Source organism: Crocodylus siamensis, chromosome 1 (genome assembly GCF_052110815.1).
Source record: "Crocodylus siamensis isolate JL-2025a chromosome 1, ASM5211081v1, whole genome shotgun sequence".
Lineage (NCBI taxonomy): Eukaryota > Metazoa > Chordata > Crocodylia > Crocodylidae > Crocodylus > Crocodylus siamensis.
In genome coordinates this window covers 133136570-133152355 of record NC_143395.1, presented here as the reverse complement: position 1 = coordinate 133152355, position 15786 = coordinate 133136570, and the positions used below count along the sequence as shown (strand labels likewise).

Sequence of the window (15786 nt, the reverse complement as noted above, 5' to 3'; positions counted from 1 at the left end):
GATCATCTGGGGGTTTCTTGTTATTCTGTAGGAATATTTTCATTTTCAGTGTAGAGAATATCACTGGACTACTGTGCGATTAGACCTATTTCTAACTTTAACCCAACTACAGAGTTGGTCCAATAAAAGTTATCACCTTAAGAAAACCTTGTCTCTTCCATAATTTCTGGACCATCGCAGCTGCAACATCCCACTTACATTACTCGATTACTACTAAGAATCTTTACCTGTATTGTTGCATGAAGCTCTTGGATGACAAGCGAGGGCATGCTCTTGTGCAAGTTCTGTTGCTTTTCAGAAACAAAGTAAAGCTGTGATGCTTCATCAGTGCTTCTTCCAATCAACCCTTGGCACTGCCAAAAAGAAATCTAAGAATAGTACTTTGAAGAGTCACAACTCTGCAAGTGTAACACAGGAGATTCTTATGTTAGTAGAAGCCATAAGGTAGAAAATGCACCTGAAATGACTGGGCATCTTTACATGTGCTCCGGGGGTGAAGGTATTTTAATTAGAGCGGCCCACAATGTCTCATGTATTCAGCGTCCCATGCTTCAAAATGGCCGTGGGGATGCTTTAACTAAAGCTTGTTTGACAAGCGTTAGTTAAAATGCCCCTGCTGCCATTTTGAAGTGAGGGGATGCTGAGTACACAACACTAATTAGCATGCTCCAGCAGACTCAATTAAATCAAATTTGCTCTAACACACTGAAATTAATGTGCATTGGAGTAGATGTCCCACATGTCTACAGGCACTCATTATTACTGTCTCTTACTACAGTAATTCCCATATTTGCTATAATAAAAATAAATTAGTTTATGAAAACCATACAGTAGTAGTAACTGATAATAAATATACTTTAGCCACTATGAGCTGTGCTTCATCTCCCACAAATAGAAAAAAAGGATTTATACAACTCACCCAATCTAATCCCAGTTTTTATATCAAACTCCAAAAACATAATTTAAGACTCTGATCAAATGAAAATTCAAAACATTGGGACTTCAGGCTGAAACACTCTTCTTTTCTAATTCTAAAACAAGGCTAATTATTGAAGGGCTTTTCAATTAGTGGATAGCACAGAGTGCATTGACATAGGTTAAAGATAGTGTTTCAGCCCACTCTCCAACCCTATGCCAATATAACACCACCGCCTACAACTACTTCAGTTGTATTTTTTTAATTAAATTTCATTTGAGTTTTCATTGAAGCAATTTTATTAAGCACTCAGACACTGACCTATTACTGGGTTAGTCCAATTTTATGTCAGTATAATTCTCCAGAAATCAATGGAGTTATATTAGTGTAAAATGTAGTAATTTGGGTCCTCACCAAATGTATTTTATGGAAAACAGAGAAAACCAAAGTGTGTATTTAATTCCAAAAACATTTTTATTGCCAGATTATTTGATATGAAGAAAGAAAAAATGAGATTTCATAACTCAATTGCACCTACAACAAAGATAACTTAAAAATGAAATTTCTACAGAGGAAGATGTGAAATTCTGCCAACAGCCATACCTTGAAACCTGAATTATATAAATAAATTTAAATAAAAACAGCATTTTATCACTAACCTGGTTTCTAGCCACTACTGGTATGTGCTAGGCACAGATGTTCTGATCTACCTCAAGAACTGAAGGCACCAGAGCTGCCTGCTTCTCTGCAGAAGTAATGTGACAAAACAGTTTCTGGTTCCTGAGCCACTACATGCAGAGCTAGATTTGGATATCTTTGCAGGGCACTGCTTACAAAATTAATACCAGCTACAACCTTTTGTTCCAGTTTTCTCCCCTAATCTGTCCCACCATCATCCATCACCAATTAACTAACCTTACAGTCTCTTTTCTTATTTCTGAAGTGCATTTGTATCTACCATGGAACTACTTCCCAGTTCATTAAATTTATAAATACTCTGCCTGCAGTTCCCAGTTGTTCAAAATAAAGTGATAGGACAGAGTGCAAGAATGACACTTCAAATAATGATTAAGACCTAAATCCAGCCAGAGAGCAGTTGGATTTAATTCAGGTCATTTGCCAAGATAGATACTGTGGACCAAAGATTACAGCTGACACGTGAAAGACAAACAAGAGAAACATGATGCTCAGTGAACTCGTGCTGTAAGAACAAAAAAGAACTGAAAGAAAAAAAAAAGAGGGTGGGTTGTGATCTCTAAAACAAACCCCGCCCACTCATCCAAACCAGGTAGGGTCCTCAAAACTTTTTCATATTGTGAACTACACTTCAATGCAGCAATTGTTTCCTTGACCTATTCACCAGTGCAATGGAGAGGCTCATACTAATATGTTGCAGTAACAACTGTACACCAGGGTTGTCAAACATACAGCCTGCAAGTCAGATCTGGCCTGCAGAGCCATGTCATCTTGCCAGTGGAGGGGCCAGAATGAATGTGGGTGGGATCCACTGCCAAAATTCAGGATATAGAGCCCTACTGGGTACCTGTAATCGGGAGGAGCAAGAGACAGTTGCATTAACCCTCATAGCCACCGCTGCCCATAGCTAGTAGCTATAGCTGGATCTGGCTTGCAAGGAGGGGTTTCACACATCTGGCATCAAAGAATACCAGAAAAATACTGTTTTAACTCTTTCAAAACAATGTAATAGCTGGCAACAAGAGGGTAAAAAAGCATCATATGACTAGACAGCTTTCCATCACCTGCAAGTTCCTCAAGGACCACAAGAAGAGAGTATCAACCCTACTTCCACTTTTACTTTGTGCAAAAAGAGTTTCCACTCATTCTCTTGTCAAAATCCCTACAATCAAATGACTCCTTCTACACCTAGACAAATCAGAGCAACAAGTAAAAAGAGGGACATAGCAATGTTCTCCTGTCTGTAGGAGATTTGACTGCTCCCTTGAAAACAACAGGTAAAACGGAAGATTCCCGCCAAATGGAAATGAATTTTCCTTGCATCAGAGTAAATCTTTTAATGCTGATATTTAAGGAGACACTTATCATAGATCCACAGGTAGAAACACTCTAAATGATTCTATAGCTACCCCACAGGCAGGTGTGGCAGGAGGCTGTGTGGCATGTTTTAGATAATGACTATTTAAGGGGTGGCTAGAGATGAGCCTTCCTGTAAGGACAGGGCAGAATGGAGGTCCCCAGTTGAGAGAGCTAGCTGTGACCAAAGGGAAGGCAGACCCTGGGAGATTGTCACAGGAGTTTTTGAGGGCTAGGTGGTAGTCTGACTCCCAAGTCTCTTTCTTCTGTAGTGCTATCCAACATAGCACTGCCGAGCCTATAAGGATGCTACAGGTTTTTCCTCCCAAGGTGGAGAACCTTGCATTTTTCGGTGTTAAGCACCATCAGGTTCTCGTCCGCCCATTTGCTGAGCTTGTCCAGGTCAGCCTGGATCACCCGCCTATCTTCTGGCGTGGATGCTTTGCCCCAAAGTTTGGTGTCATCGGCAAACTTGGCCAGTCCAATGTCCACATCATTAATGAAGATGTTGAACAGTATGGGTCCAAGGACAGAGCCTTGAGGGACCCCACTGGTCACAGGGCACCATGATGAGTGACTGCCATCAATTACAACCCTCTGGGTCCGACCATGGAGCCAATTTCCCAGCCAGCGGATCGTGGTGGAGCCAAGGCCACAACTGGCCAGTTTGGCCAAGAGGTGATCGTGGGATACCAGATCAAAAGCTTTTTTGAAGTCAAGATATATGACATCAATCTCTTCTCCCTGGTCCAGGTGATAGGTCACCTGGTCATAGAAGGAAATGAGATTGGTCAAACAAGACCTACCCGCAACAAACCCGTGCTGGCTGTCCCTTAGGATGTTAGCCTGGGCCAGTCCATCAAGGATGGCCTCCTTAATAAACTTTTCTAAGATCTTCCCCAGGATAGAAGTCAGGGTAACGGGCCTGTAGTTAGCCAGATCCACTCTCCTCCCTTTCTTGAAGATCGGCACCACATTGGCCTTCTTCCAGTCTTCGGGCACTACACCAGAGCACCAGGAGTTTTCAAAGATCCGTGCCAGGGGCTGGGCTATGACACTCACCAGCTCCTTGAGTACCCTGGGGTGCAGATTGTCAGGGCCGGCTGACTTGAAGGTATCCAGCTTCTCAAGGTGTTCCTTCACGAGGTCAGCATTTATGGATCCCCATCACCCGGATCTCCCTGTCCCATAGCAGGCATGGGCGTCCCATGGGACTGATGAAAGACTGACGCAAAGTACCTATTTAATAGGTTGGCTTTTTCCTGGATGTCAGTTGTCAGTTGCCCCATCTGGTTTAGCAGGGGTCCAACGTTGCCCTTGCTTTTCCTCCGGCTCCCCACATACCTGAAAAAGGACTTTTTGTTGTCCTTGATGCTTGAAGCTAGTTGGAGTTCAGTTGCAGCCTTGGCTTTCCTGGTTTGCTCCCTGCAGGACCGGACCAGCGCAGAATAATCCTCCTTGGAGGTGAATCCCGTCCTCCATCCTTTGTAGGCTTTCCTTTTTAGCCGTAGGAGGTCCGCTAGGTCCCTGGAGAGCCAGGAGGGCTGCTGTGCCTTCTTGCTGCCTTTCCTCCGTGTTGGAATAGATTTAGCTTGTGCATTGAGGATTGCTTCCTTGAGAAGCAACCACTCTTCTCGAACTCCCATCTCCCTGGGGTCATGGTCCCTAAGGGCCTGACCGACAAGCCTCTTGAACTTGTCAAAGTCAGTTTTTCTGAAGTCAAGGACTTCTGTGTTGCTGACTGACTTGCCAGCTTTACGGCGGATGGTGAAGGTGATCAGCTCGTGGTCGCTGTCACCCAGCTTCCCATCGATCACTAGGTCGCCGATTAGGTCGTCCCCCGTAGCCAGTACTAGGTCGAGCAGCGCTTTGCCTCTCGTTGGCCCATAGACTTCTTGAGTCAGGTAGAGGTCATCCACGCACGAGAGAAAGCTTTGCGACCGCTTGGATTTTGCTGAGTGATTTTCCCACGAGATGTCCGGGTAATTGAAGTCACCCATGACAACCAAGGTCCTGGAGCAAGCGGCCTCAGTCAGTTCCTGGGCGAACTCCTGGTCAAGCTCGGGACTTTGAGTGGGAGGTCTGTAGTAGACTCCCACCGTTCTGTCCCCTGCGCCGTATTCCCCACGAATTTTTACGCAGAGGGTCTCTAGCTGTCCATGCTGGTCACCAACATCAGCTTGCAGGGACATGTAGCTTTCCTTCACATAGAGAGCTACACCCCTGCCCCTTTTGTCAACACGATCCCTCCCGTACAGGGTATAGCCCTCTATACCCGTGGTCCAGTCATGGGTGGAGTCCCACCAGGTCTCCGTTATCCCAGTGACGTCATAATTCTTTGCACTGAGCAGGAGGATGAGCTCCTCCTGCTTGTTGCCCAGGCTCCTGGCATTAGTGTACAGGCAGGCAAGTGTGCCCTTGGGGGCCAGGCTCCTGGCATTAGTGTACAGGCAGGCAAGTGTGCCCTTGGGGGCTCTTGCCTTGCCCACAGATTGTGCCAGGGCTGGGGCAGGGGTGGGCTCCCTTAAGTGCCTTGGTCTGCTGGCTTTGCAAGGGTTGCTCAGCGGGCCAGCAGTGGCGGTAGTCCCCCCATCCCCCAGCAGGCTTAGTTTAAAGCCCGGTGGAGCAGGTCAGCCAGCCTGGCTGAGAAGAGCCTCCTCCCCAGGGGAGAGAGGTGGAGGCCATCTCTTCCCAGCAGCTCGCTGCCTCTCTCGCCAAAGAGCGGGCTGTGGTCATGGAAGCCAAGGCCTTCCCGATGACACCAGCGCTGCAGTCTTTGGTTCACTGTGTGGATCCTCCTCTCCCTCCTCAGCCCATAGTCCGAGACTGGGAGGATCGACGAAAACACCACCTGAGCTCCCAGACCCCTAAGCCCCGCTCCCAAATCCCTGTATCGCCTCATGACCTGGCTGGGGGTGCTCCGAGCCGTGTCATTGGTGCCCACATGAATAAGGAGCATGGGATAGTGGTCTGTGGGCCGGAGGAGCTGCGGGATCCTCTCTGCAATGTCTTGGATGCGGGCCCCCGGGAAGCAGCAGACTTCCCAGGCTAAGGGGTCGGGGCGGCAGATTGCCCCCTCAGTCCTCCGCAGGATGGAATCTCCCACAACAAACACCTTTTGTTTTGTCTTGGGGAGAGTGGGGGCAGTAGCTGTGGTTGAGTTTGGGTTGCCTGCAGGAGCTGGCAACTGAGCAGGCTCTGCTGGGGCTGCAAGAGGTGCAAACCTGTTGCTAAGCTCTGGCGAGAGAGGGGCCTTGGTGCGGCGGGCCTTAGGGCCCTTGACCACCTTGGTCCATGCCCCTGACTGGGCAGAGCAGGAGGTCCCAGAGTCCTCCTTAGTCCTGGAGGGAGACGGTGCTCTACCCTGCAGCTCCCGGGGGAGAAGGGCCTGGCAGTAGGAGTCTATCTCCTGCTCGCAGTCCCTGATGGCACGCAGTCTCTGGACTGTGGCCTGGAGCTCCTCCAGTTGGCGCGCCAGAGACCCCAGTAGGGAGCTTTAGTTAAAGTGCCCCTGCCACCACTTTTACGTGTGGGGATTCTGATACAAAAGATGCTCCTGGCACTTTAATTAGAGCAGCTTTCAGAGTTGCTAATTAAAGTACTGCTGCCGCACGCCCCCCCGAGCACATGTATAAATGCCCTGTGATACTATTTCTGCAAAGACTTGTGTATGGACTTAACTTCATGCATATATGTAGTGCACTGAAGTTAATGGTGCTATTGCTCATGCATTTAAGCCATTGCATAAATCTTTGCAAGATTCAGGCCTATAGTACTACTCACACTTGTAAGTATTAAAGCCAAGAACATTTTAAACACTTGGTTTCTTATTGCTATGCATCTTGTTTATTTTCATTTTCCAGTTATCCTCTGGATGGACTATAAAAATAGGAAGGATCTTTTTTCCTTTCAAAAAACAAAGTGTGTATTTTATTCCAGGGCTTGAAGTACATGATAAAATACGGTACTTCAGGAGTGGATACTCTTTAACAGAAGTAAACCTACCTTGTATCGGTTAAGCTTACACTTGTACATTTAGAGGACAAACTAAACCAATCTAATCAGTTTTAAAGTCATAAAAGAAGGAATTCAAGATTTACCATGAAAATGCTGACATCAACACAGATTACATCGAGTCTTTCATACAGACATTTATATACACACACATTATATATATGCCTTGACAGAAAAGCAAATACAAAGCTAATCAAAATACTCCTTCAAATATAACAAATCATTTGGCAGTGTCCTCTGGGTGATAGTGGCATGTTGTATACTCCCCATGCTCTTTTATTTGCTCTAGCTTTGCAGTACACTTGGCAGCTAACTGAACCTCTGGAATGTATTTTTTGAGCAGTTATAGCTAGATTTGTGAATGACTGTTTGGCAGAATGTTGAGAGGCTTTAATTATCTCCCCTCCAGAGCCAAAATCATGTTTTTGTCTTTTGCCTCTTACTATCCAGCATGGACTTTCCATCTTGCCTGCCTGAGACCTAAAGGCCAGTCCAAATTTTTAAGATTTCTGCCAAATGCTAACAAATGCAAACACAGGAGAATTAATGGAAATTATATTTTTCCAGTATAACTGACAACATTTTTGTATGTAGCTGGCAAAACTCAACTCACATGTACCATCTGGCTTGCAAACAAACCTGCTTATAAAATTAAACCCAGCTTTACCCAACATAGTTAACTGAGACAGAGAGGGGGCAAATGGCTTACCTGAGGTCATACAGAGGCTTAATGACAGCTTGGATTAGGGTCTCAGTTGACAGTCTCTATCATTGCTAATCCGCAAAGATGGACCTGGTCTAGCATAGTACACAACTGTTCAAACTTCACTAAATCTCTGGCCTAGTGGTTCTCAACCTTTTGGAGCTCAAGGCAACCCTGCTTTGGCTCGAGGCACCCCTTTGCAAATGCCAGCTCTTAGTTTTCACTTGTCTTTTTTGACTACAGACAAAAAGCAGAGCAATTTTTCTGTTTCAGAGAACTCAGAAAGCCAACAGGTCAAAATACTTTTTTAACACTATGGATTCATATTTGAAATGTCTGGGTGCATCTTGTAAATCATGTTTGCACAGCACTCTTAAAAAGATCTCAAGGCAGCCAAACTTGCTGCAGCCCCTGGCTCAGAATCACTGCTCTAACCTTTTGGCTTTGAAGAAACAAAATACTACTTATTATTTCAATAATGGCTTCAGAAATACTAAACACTTTTAATTAGTCAAACAATATCTGACAATATCTGAATTTAGCTAGCATCTTTCTATTCTTCTCTCACACTTTGTCTCCTTCCACTAAAAGAGTATTTTCTTAAGCTGCGATACATATATGCATATATGTCACCAAGATTCTCAAAGAAGCATCTCTCTTTAACCCAGTAATGAATGACGGTTCCTTCAACCTACTTAATACTAATTCATTTAAGAGTGATATTAAAAGAATGATCTTTCCCCTCAAAATCTGCACCTACATTCTATATACCTAGTTCAACTGAAGGAAATATCATGCATTTCAGTGCACAAGTGCTCAGATTTGGACCTGCCTGTTTCTATGGACATAAAAGTATCTAAACATCTGCAGCACCTCTGTGTAACTGGTACCTGTAATTCAATTAAATGTCCTTTGAAAATTTGGGATAACAGATTTTGAAAACATTTCAATATCGTTCTTCAGATCTGTGGGGGCCAACCGTTTTAGCAGGCACATCACAAATTAGCCCCACACTGTCCCCAAGTGTCACTCCGGTCCCCTTCTCCTGCCTGATCCGCTACTCTGCTTTCTGCTTTAGGGTCCCTGCCCAATCTATTGCTCTAATTTCTGCCCTGGGTTTCCTGCCCAGTTTGCCGCTCCACTTTCTGCTCCCTGCCCATCTGCTGCTGTGCTCCATCTCTTCATCCCAATCAGTCACATGCCAAACACAGAGATTGCCCATGCCACAGCTGGCCACCCCTACTTCAGATAATGGGTCTTGGCATCAACTTACAAACAACCTGGATGCTTTAAGAAGTGATAAAAAAAAAAAATAGCATAAGTTACCTCTGCAAGTTTCAGATGAAGAAGAGCATTTTCTGTCTCCAATACAATTATTCTTTCTTCTTTAGTCTGGAAAAAAAACCCAAATCAGCTAGATCTCCCCAATCTCAGTAACTGTGACAGAAAAGGCTAAGTGAGATGAGTTCAAGCCTGCGATTCTTATTGGGAACACTTTGAGAGGACTCAGTGTGAGCAGGTTTTGATGTAGATAATTCTTATAAATAGCTTCATAAGCAGGACATCTTTATGCCCTTCTCATCCCAGGGAGGGTAGCAGGTTGGGCCTGGCAGTAGGACCTGAAGACTGCTCCCTGATTGACTCTCCATCGCTTTTTATGTCATTTTATTTGATTAGTGTTGTCCCCAGGCTACTAGAGTTTTGTAACTGTTTTGGGCCAAGTGCAACTGCCTGGGATGGAGGAGACTGAGTGAGGTTCTCAGAAAGCTGGAGGGACAGAAGGTCCCAGAAAAGACAGAGTAGAGTGAAAACAGACCTAAGGAGGACAGAGCAGAGTCCATGGAAAGACAGGGGGAATTGGAGTGGCACAATAAAGGCGGTTTGTTTTGGGGCAGGGTCTACTGTGCTATTTGGGATGCTGGCACTCTAACTCCCACTCTTTAAAGAAGAAAACACCCCCTCCTTCCCAGGAGCTGACTACAAAGAAGGAGGTCTCAAAGGTGGGGGTGTCCCTGATCACCAGGGAAGTGAGGGACTGAGAAGAGCCAGGGCCTAAAAGCCAGAGGCCCTGGATCTTCTTCACAAGAAATGCCCCTTGTGAAACCATGCCAGGGGTCCTCTCAAGAGAGAGAGATCAAATAAGGCTACTTCTTGGGAAGTCCTAAGGCAGAGCTTTTCCCCAAAAGGAAGGCTGATCCTACATGACAGTAATAAAACTGAAATAAGCACATTTTTTAATCAGATCAATAATTCTGACAATCATGCATGTGTTAATCAGCAGCGTGGCTTTTACAGGCTAAGAAGCCAGTGTGATGTGACATCAAAACCCTTTTCCAATACTGGAATCTAGCTAGAACCTGTTTCCCCAAAGCACCTTGGGCAGAGCCTGATGTTCCTGACTTCCTGACATCAGTTTGCAATCCTGTATTGTTTCAGACTGACTGCAAACTGAAGCAGGTTGTTGTTAACCTAGTTTACACTGTGGAACGGTTCTCTGTGTAAATGAAAAGAGCAAAAAAGGAAGCATCACTGAAACTCTGCTGAAGCCTGGCTCATGACTTCTAGACTGGGAAACCCTGGTCTAGTTTAATACACATCTGCTGTCATTTAACTCAGTGTTTATCACAAGTATTCAATTATCTGATAGCTTATACAGATATTACTGTTAAGAAACAGATACCTGATCTCAAAGAAAAAAAACCTGTTCCGAATCCACAGAAAGTTTACCAATTTTGGAAAGAGCACGGGTTGTTTTATACCAAGCCAAACTGGGTTTGAAAAAACAAGGATGATGCTCTTTTCAGACTGCAGGAGGAAGCCAAAAATAAATGCTGTCCAGTGAATGCTTCCAGTGAACTTGAAGCATGTGACTGGACTCGGTACAGATTATTTCTTACATTTGAAGTTTTGGCAAACTGGGATGCTCACTCAGTAACAGTTTGCCTCCACTGTCATGCACTGCATGACAAGGCCCTTCACCATCTGCTTAAAGGGACAGCTCAGGCTGGTACCATGATCTTGGGAGAGGATCAAGACTCCCTCCCCTGCAACTGAGCCTTAAGAACACAACCAGGAGACCAGTTAACTCAGTGCCCAGTGGGTCATCCCAGCCTGAGCCTCCAAGACCCCCGGGGTTCAGGTGGGCAGGTATGAAGCTAGGTAACCTCACTCACGCCTTCAGGGGCAGCTGTCCCTCCCTGCCAGAGGTGGCCTGCAGATGCAGCTGTGGCCCTGGCTGCATCTGGATGGCACTCCCCAGCTTCTCCTGGTGGCCAGAAGGGCTGGAAAGACTGTCGTCCTGGATGCTGCTATTCTGAAGTTCTGCCATGCTCAGGGTTGGGGCACCAGGCCTGTGCCCATCACCCAGCCCAGCAGTACCCCGGGGTCTCAGCCCAGCTGTGTGGTGGGGCAGTGGTGGCCGTAGAGTTGTTGGGGCCCTGGGCGAGAGTCATTTGGGTTGATAACTGAATACTTATGATATGAGAGTCACTTGGCCCCTGGGCCAAGTGCATCTAGCGACAAGGGGTATCTATCCCACCCTCGCCGCCCGCCCTTTGCTTCAGGGGATGACGTCACGGCTGTGACACCGCTGTGGGGAGGCACTTGGAGAGGGGGCGGGGCCAGAACTGATCTGCTCTGAGCTGGCCCCGCCCCTTCGAACTCCGCGGCCTCGCCGTGGGGGTGTGGGGGGTGAGGGGGGTGACGGACTCACGCTCAGCTTCCTCTCCAGCTGCCGGACCCGCTGGTCGGAGACGAAGCCGAGGCTGATTCCGCCGCCTGGCCGCATCCTCGCGGTCCCTCCCCCTCCTTTGAATCGACCAATGCCAAGCAGGACCAGAGCTTCGCTTCGGTTGCTATGGTCACTGCCCCTTCTCCGGCTCCGATTGGCTGGAGGGCCGGGCTCCGCAGTCCGCCGAACACATGGGAGCGCCTGCCCAGAGCGCGCGCTGCCCGCAAAGTAGCGGGGCCAGATTGGTGGGGGGAGGTCCCCTCGCAGCTTGAGTGACAGAAGCAGCCCACCAATTCAAAGGTGTGGGATGGGGCAGGGGGCGTGACCCTCCCCCTCCCCCTCTCCTGCGCGTGCGCCCTGGAACGTGGGAGGCTGAGGAAACGTTGGCGGGTGGTTAGGGGAAAATAGGGACGGGGAGAACCCGGGTCTTGCAGGTGAACCGCTGTGAGGGAGAAGTGACAGTGGTTGAAAGAACGAGCTGTAGTTAAAGCGCCCTCTGAATCTATGTGATGTTACAGGCACTTCAATTAGAGTGGCTGTAAGAGCTGCTCTAAAACGGGCCCCCTCCACCCTGGAAGACTTGTATAGATGCCCTCAGAGCTGATAGTAAGGGGTGCCTAGAACAGGTGTAACAAAGCTGCTCTGACTCACTAATTACAGCACATCAGAGCAGATTATTAATTGAGTCTACTGGAGCATGGTAATTACTGTGCTCGGACAGGCTCCAGTGTCTTGTTCAACAAGCGTTAGTTAAAGAGCCACCACCGCCATTTTTCAGTATGGGGATGCTGATACACATGATGTTCCAGGCACTTTAATTAGAGTGACTCCCTCCCTGTCTTGCTGTCTTCTAGAGCAGGTGTATACATGCCCATTGTTTTTAAATATCTGTCAGATGGGGCTTGTTCCTGTTTCACTGAAGAAGAGCAAGTATGTTACCTACATTCAAGAAGGCTCCAGGCCCCACACGGCTCCAGAGCCAGCGTGTCCTGGACTTGGTTTGTGGACCTGGAGCCAGCGTATAGAGCTGGAAGCAGCACACTGTCTCAGCACACAGCATGCCAGATCAGGCCCCAGTGCTGGCACTCCAGATTGGGCCCTATCACATATCCCCAGTGTAGTGTGCTGGACTGGGACTGCTGTGTGGCTTCAGCACAACATGCTGGATACCAGATTGGGCTCTGCATGCTTTCCCCAACCTTGATGCATTGCCCATTGGCCCAGAGACCCCCAGGCCTCTGGTATCTACCCATACTGCAAGGTAATATTTTCTCCTCGGGGCCTTCCAAAAATAGGGTGAATGTTATATATTTGGGAGGCATGTTAGCTGAGAAAGTACAGCAACATGATAAATTGGGAGACGCGGCAGTACAGAGGAGGATCGCCTATCATACAGGATGAATCAGATGACCTCAAGAACTGGAAAAAAATGGAATGATGTTTAGTTTTACCCAATGCAAGATTATGAGCTAAAAGATCAACAGCAAGGATTCTGTTATAAGCTAGAAGTTCATCAATTGGAAATGAAGGAGGAAGAGAAAAATTTGGATGTTCTAGTCAATTGCAGGATGATGACTGAGCCATGATTGTGATGTGGGAGTAGAAAAGACAATCTCTCTTAGAATTTATTGGTCAAGGTATTTCCAGTAAAGATCAGGAAGTGTTCATCTCACTGTGCAAGGCTGGTGAGACTTCATTTGCACTAGTATGTTCAGTTCAGGTAGCACAAACTCAGACTGGAACAGGTTGGAAGGGCTAATAAGGTTAATCGGGAATGGAAAGTCCATCACAGGAGAGAAGACTAGAAGAGCTTGGCTTTTTAGTCTGGCAGACTGAAGGCCGAGTAGGGGATCTGAATGCTACAAACAGATCTGGGTGGGAGGGGGTCAGACAAAGGACAAGAGGAGAGGAGCTATTTAAACTAAAGCAGAAGGCTTGGCACTAGGACCTGGCTGCCTCCATTTCTGCACAGGCAGAACCCCCCCCCCCCTTTTGTTGAAGCTCCTGTGGCATCAACAGAGACCCCCACCCTAGCTCCTAAAGTGCTGGCTGCCTGGCTGCAGCGTGGTACAAGCAGAGTCTTCCCCAGCCACCAGATATCGCTACCATGACTTCACAGGCCAGATCAAGTCCATGGGCCATAAATTGCTGACTCCTGAATTGAAGGACAGTCCTGGCATAAGAATAAATAGATATTAACTACCCATAGATAAATTTAGGTTGGAAATTATAAGGTTTCTAACCGACACAGGAATGAGATTCTGGAATGGCCTTTCAATATGAATAGGAGGAGGAAACCTAGCCTAGTTTTAAGATGGCATTTCATCATTTTTTAAAAGGATTATATGACATATTTGCCTATTATAGCTAAAAACTAGATCTGATGACCCATGACATGGTGTTCCTTCCAGTCAGCTGTTCCTATGTGCTTTCTAATGGTATTTAATTTTTGACCACAGCCACAAGTTGTTATTGTTTGTAAATCAGTTTGGCCTAAAAGCTCTAATACGTTACTTTTAGCCTATGTATTATTTATTAGGCAGGACTAAGATTAGAGGAAATTTGAACACCTAAAATCAAGCAATTCTTGGTTCTGAGTGGTAGAAAAATATTTGCAAAAGTTTGATACATTTAATGTCTATAACTAAAATGTAATTTGGTTTTTTTGCTCTACACTTTAAAAAGTACATACAAGCAAACACTTATTCTGGCCCTAAAGTCAGCTGGAGAGTTTTTTTGGCCAAACAATTGAGAATGAATTTAATTCCATTACAAAAGAGGCAAAATAGAGCATAGGGTAGAATAGGGGTAATATCATTAACTCTTGGATCACGGCCCAGTTAGTAAGCTGCTTAACGATGTTTTACAATAAAAGGTATGATACAAAAAATTATATCACCTGTTGTAGAGAAATTAATACTCTGAATTCAGTCTCTTGCTTAGTAGCAAACACATTGATTAACAATTTTTTGTATGAAAGTAAAGAATTACGCAGTCTGGTAGCTGGCAGAAAAAAACAGGCTGATGCACACAGTTGAAGAAACACAATAAATATCTCAAAGCCTTTGCTGAGGTTGGATTATAGGAGTAGAGGACTTCCCTATCAGTCTTTGCTTCAGCTAGTTTCTAAATGCCAAACAAAAGACGTTCAGTTAATCAAATTTGATGGTCTACAGCCTCCCCTCAGACATAAACATCAAGAATTACAAAAACAATGATCTATCTTCATTGAAAAGATTGCATGCATTTGGAAACACCTTGGTGCCGCTCCTGAGTGAAATAGCCAATGCATTGGTTCAGAAAGGAATCTTTACCTCATCCTTCAAATATGTAGAGCAAACAGTGAAGAAAAACCACTACGGATACATTAGTTCTAGTTAGCTACTGGCCAGGGTCAAACCTCTAATTTGAACAAACTCACAAAGGCCAATTTTAATCTCCCATAATTGAAGCTTTTATCCTTCTTGCTTTTTATATTTAAATCATGCTCTCCATTTTATACACTGCTCTATGTCCTTTCACAGCATTTGATTAAGTGAGCTCCAGCTTGTGAAAGCTTTTGATATGTATATGCATATTTTTTATATATATGAAATTTAGCTAATCCTTAAGGTGCAAATCTGCCCTGCCTTCTTACTCAACTGCAAACCAATAAGGCTACTTACTCTCTCAGGTCTTCTCCTGTCAGTGGATAGAGGGTAGACTTCCATTTTTACTTTCCTGGATCTTTTTGTAGCATTGGATTCTTTCTACTATGACACTGCTGTCTTGCCTATGAAGAGGTCTTAGGGGTCTGTGGTAATATGCCTAAATGATTTAAGCCTTTTGTGGAGAGATATCCACCAAACAGTAATGAGAAAAATGTTTCTCCATTACTAGTCCTCTTTCTTTTCAAGTCCCAGAAAGAGTAGTTTCATAGTTGGTAGGGTCAGAAGGGACCCAAGCAGATCATCAAGTCTGACCCCCTGCCATGGCAGGAAAGAGTACTGGGGTCAAACAACCCCAGCAAGATGTTTGTCTAGCTTTGTCTTAAAGACCCCAAAGGTAGGAGCCAGCACCACTTTACTTGGAAGTTGGTCCCAGATCCTAGCCACCCTGACAGTGAAGTAGCACCTCCTGATGTCTAACCTGAATCTACCCACTGCCAGCTTGTGACCATTATTTCTAGTCACTCCTGGTAGTTCTTGGGGGAACAGGGACTCCCCCGATGCCTGCTGGTCCCCTCTGACTAGTTTGTATCAGGCCACTAGATCCCCCCTCAGCCTGCTCTTGTGGAGGCTGAACAGGTTCAGGTCCTGTAGCCTGTCCTCGTAGGGCCTGCCTTGCTGCCCCCGATCATGTGAGTGGCCTCCTTTGGACCCTCTCCATGTT

At 45.9% G+C, this 15786-nt stretch overlaps 1 protein-coding gene across 4 annotated transcripts in view; it reads right to left on the bottom strand.

Moving 5' to 3' along the window:
- The window catches only part of KIF25 (kinesin family member 25), an 87873-nt gene extending 76236 nt beyond the window's left edge, over window positions 1-11637 (bottom strand). For 3 of the 4 annotated variants that reach the window (XR_016441836.1, XM_090043111.1, XM_090043120.1), the window contains exons 1-3: window positions 11398-11637; window positions 9012-9077; window positions 228-353 (exon numbers count right to left, since the gene is read on the bottom strand). Coding sequence is in view for 2 of the 4 variants with exons in the window: in XM_090043111.1 (XP_089899237.1) it covers window positions 228-353; window positions 9012-9077; window positions 11398-11472 (267 nt within the window). In the remaining 2 variants the exon portion in view is untranslated. Of the gene's footprint in view, window positions 1-227; window positions 354-9011; window positions 9078-11397 lie in introns of those variants that run through there. The other variant, XR_016441839.1, reaches the window with a different exon arrangement.
- Window positions 11638-15786: the final 4149 nt, after the last annotated feature.